The 3,332-nt window shown below is 50.1% G+C and overlaps 1 protein-coding gene across 1 annotated transcript in view; it reads left to right on the forward strand.

Annotated features, from left to right (window-relative positions):
- Window positions 1-2,415, forward strand: part of LOC144740347 (endoplasmic reticulum membrane adapter protein XK-like) — a gene marked incomplete at its 3' end in the record, with an annotated part of 18,404 nt that extends 15,989 nt beyond the window's left edge. The window contains exons 4-5 of the mRNA XM_078623218.1: window positions 583-776; window positions 2,304-2,415. Coding sequence (XP_078479344.1) covers window positions 583-776; window positions 2,304-2,415 — 306 coding nt within the window. The remainder of the gene's footprint in view (window positions 1-582; window positions 777-2,303) is intronic.
- Between the last annotated feature and the right edge of the window lie 917 nt (window positions 2,416-3,332).

The following is a 3,332-nucleotide window of genomic DNA, read 5'->3' on the forward strand; positions in this document are numbered from 1 at the left end:
CTCTGTGTCTCTGTGTGTCTCTGTGTCTCACTGTGTGTGTGTCTCACTGTGTGTCTCTGTGTGTCTCTCTGTGTGTCTCTGTGTGTCTCTGTGTGTCTCACTGTGTGTGTCTGTGTCTCTGTGTTTCTCTAGGAGTACTGATGGCAGTGTCCCTGCTGTCTGTCTCTCTGGGTGCCCTGGTGCTCACGCTACTCGCCGTGCGAGTTCGTTTCGACCGCGTGGAGCTGCGTGTGTCTCTGTGTGTCTCACTGTGTGTGTCTGTGTCTCTGTGTCTCTCTAGGAGTACTGATGGCAGTGTCCCTGCTGTCTGTCTCTCTGGGTGCCCTGGTGCTCACGCTACTCGCTGTCCGAGTTCGATTCGACCGCGTGGAGCTGCGTGTGTCTCACTGTGTGTCTCTCTGTGTATGTCTCTGTCTATGTAGGAGTATTGATGGCAGTGTCCCTGCTCTCTGTCTCTCTGGGTGCCCTGGTGCTCACGCTACTCGCTGTCCGAGTTCGATTCGACCGCGTGGAGCTGCGTGTGTCTCTGCGTGTGTCTCTGTGTGTCTCACTGTGTGTGTCTGTGTCTCTGTGTCTCTCTAGGAGTACTGATGGCAGTGTCTCTGCTGTCTGTCTCCCTTGGTGCCCTGGTGCTCACGCTACTCGCTGTCCGAGTTCGCTTCGACCGCGTGGAGCTGCGTGTGAGCGCGCGAGCCGTCGCCGTGGCGACCGCCTGGCGCGCCATGGAGATCTCCACACGCGTCACAGTCCTCGTGCTGTTCAGCTCCGCCTGCCGGGTACACGTGACACACACGTGACACACACACATGACACACACGTGACACACACACGTGACACACACGCACATACATACACAGTGACACACACACATACACACACAGTGACACACACACAGCATGTGTCACTGTGTGTGTGTGTGTCACTGTGTGTGTGTGTGTCACTGTGTGTGTGTGTCACTGTGTGTGTGTGTCACTGTGTGTGTGTGTGTCACTGTGTGTGTGTGTGTCACTGTGTGTGTGTGTGTCACTGTGTGTGTGTGTCACTGTGTGTGTGTGTGTCACTGTGTGTGTGTGTGTCACTGTGTGTGTGTGTCACTGTGTGTGTGTGTCACTGTGTGTGTGTGTCACTGTGTGTGTGTCACTGTGTGTAGGAATGGACTCTGGCTGTGGTGTTGGTGAACCTGGCTGTGTTTGGTCTCCTGCCGTGGGTCGGCCTCTGTGTGTGTGTGTGTCACTGTGTGTGTGTGTCACTGTGTGTGTGTGTGTGTCACTGTGTGTGTGTGTGTCACTGTGTGTGTGTGTCACTGTGTGTGTGTCACTGTGTGTGTGTGTCACTGTGTGTGTGTGTGTCACTGTGTGTGTGTGTCACGTGTGTGTGTGTCACGTGTGTGTGTGTCACTGTGTGTGTGTGTGTGTGTCACTGTGTGTGTGTGTCACTGTGTGTGTGTGTGTCACTGTGTGTGTGTGTGTGTGTCACTGTGTGTGTGTGTCACTGTGTGTGTGTGTCACTGTGTGTGTGTCACTGTGTGTGTGTGTGTCACTGTGTGTGTGTGTCACTGTGTGTGTGTGTGTCACTGTGTGTGTGTGTGTCACTGTGTGTGTGTCACTGTGTGTGTGTGTGTCACTGTGTGTGTGTCACTGTGTGTGTGTGTGTCACTGTGTGTGTGTGTCACTGTGTGTGTGTGTCACTGTGTGTGTGTCACTGTGTGTGTGTGTCACTGTGTGTGTGTCACTGTGTGTGTGTGTGTCACTGTGTGTGTGTCACTGTGTGTGTGTCACTGTGTGTGTGTCACTGTGTGTGTGTGTGTCACTGTGTGTGTGTCACTGTGTGTGTGTCACTGTATGTGTGTGTGTCACTGTGTGTGTGTGTCACTGTGTGTGTCACTGTGTGTGTGTGTCACTGTGTGTGTGTGTCACTGTGTGTGTGTGTCACTGTGTGTGTGTCACTGTGTGTGTGTGTCACTGTGTGTGTGTCACTGTGTGTGTGTGTGTCACTGTGTGTGTCACTGTGTGTGTCACTGTGTGTGTGTCACTGTGTGTGTGTCACTGTGTGTGTGTCACTGTGTGTGTGTCACTGTGTGTGTGTCACTGTGTGTGTCACTGTGTGTGTGTGTCACTGTGTGTGTGTCACTGTGTGTGTCACTGTGTGTTAGTGTGTGTCACTGTGTGTGTGTGTGTGTGTCACTGTGTGTTAGTGTGTGTCACTGTGTGTGTGTGTGTGTGTGTCACTGTGTGTGTGTGTGTCACTGTGTGTGTGTGTCACTGTGTGTGTGTGTCACTGTGTGTGTGTGTCACTGTGTGTAGGAATGGACTCTGGCTGTGGTGTTGGTGAACCTGGCTGTGTTTGGTCTCCTGCCGTGGGTCGGACTCTGGAGGCAGCGACGGTTCCTGCCGGAGCATCCCAACACCACCTACGGTGACTACACCATCACTACACTACTACACTACTACTACACTACTAGTACACTACTACTACACTACTACACTACTACTACACTACTAGTACACTACTACTACTACTACACTACTACTACACTACTAGTACACTACTACTACACTACTACACTACTAGTACACTACTACTACACTACTACTACTACACTACTACTACACTACTACTACACTACTACTACTACACTACTACTACTACACTACTACTACACTACTACTACTACACTACTACTACTACTACACTACTACTACTACTACACTACTACTACACTACTACTACACTACTACTACACTACTACTACTACACTACTACTACACTACTACTACACTACTACTACACTACTACTACACTACTACTACTACTACACTACTACTACACTACTACTACTACACTACTACTACACTACTACTACACTACTACTACACTACCACTACTACACTACTACTACACTACTACTACACTACTACTACACCACTAGTACACCATCACTAGCACACCCCAACACCCCAACACCACCTACGGTGACTACTACACCACCACCACTACACTACTACTACACCACTACTACTACACTACTACTACACCACTACTACTACACTACCACTACTACACCACCACCACTACACCACTACCACTACACCACTACTACTACACCACTACTAGTACACCACTACTACTACACCACTACACCACCACCACTAATACACCACTACTACACCACCACTGCACTACCACCACTACTACTACACCACTACTAGTACACCACTACTACTACACCACTACACCACCACCACTAATACACCACTACTACACACTACCACTACACCACTACACTACACCACTACTAGTACACCACCACCACTACTACACCACCACTCACC

The sequence above is a fragment of the Lampetra planeri genome, unplaced genomic scaffold (assembly GCF_965212315.1).
Source record: "Lampetra planeri unplaced genomic scaffold, kcLamPlan1.2.h2 scaffold_2077, whole genome shotgun sequence".
In the NCBI taxonomy this organism is placed as follows: Eukaryota; Metazoa; Chordata; class Hyperoartia; order Petromyzontiformes; family Petromyzontidae; genus Lampetra; species Lampetra planeri.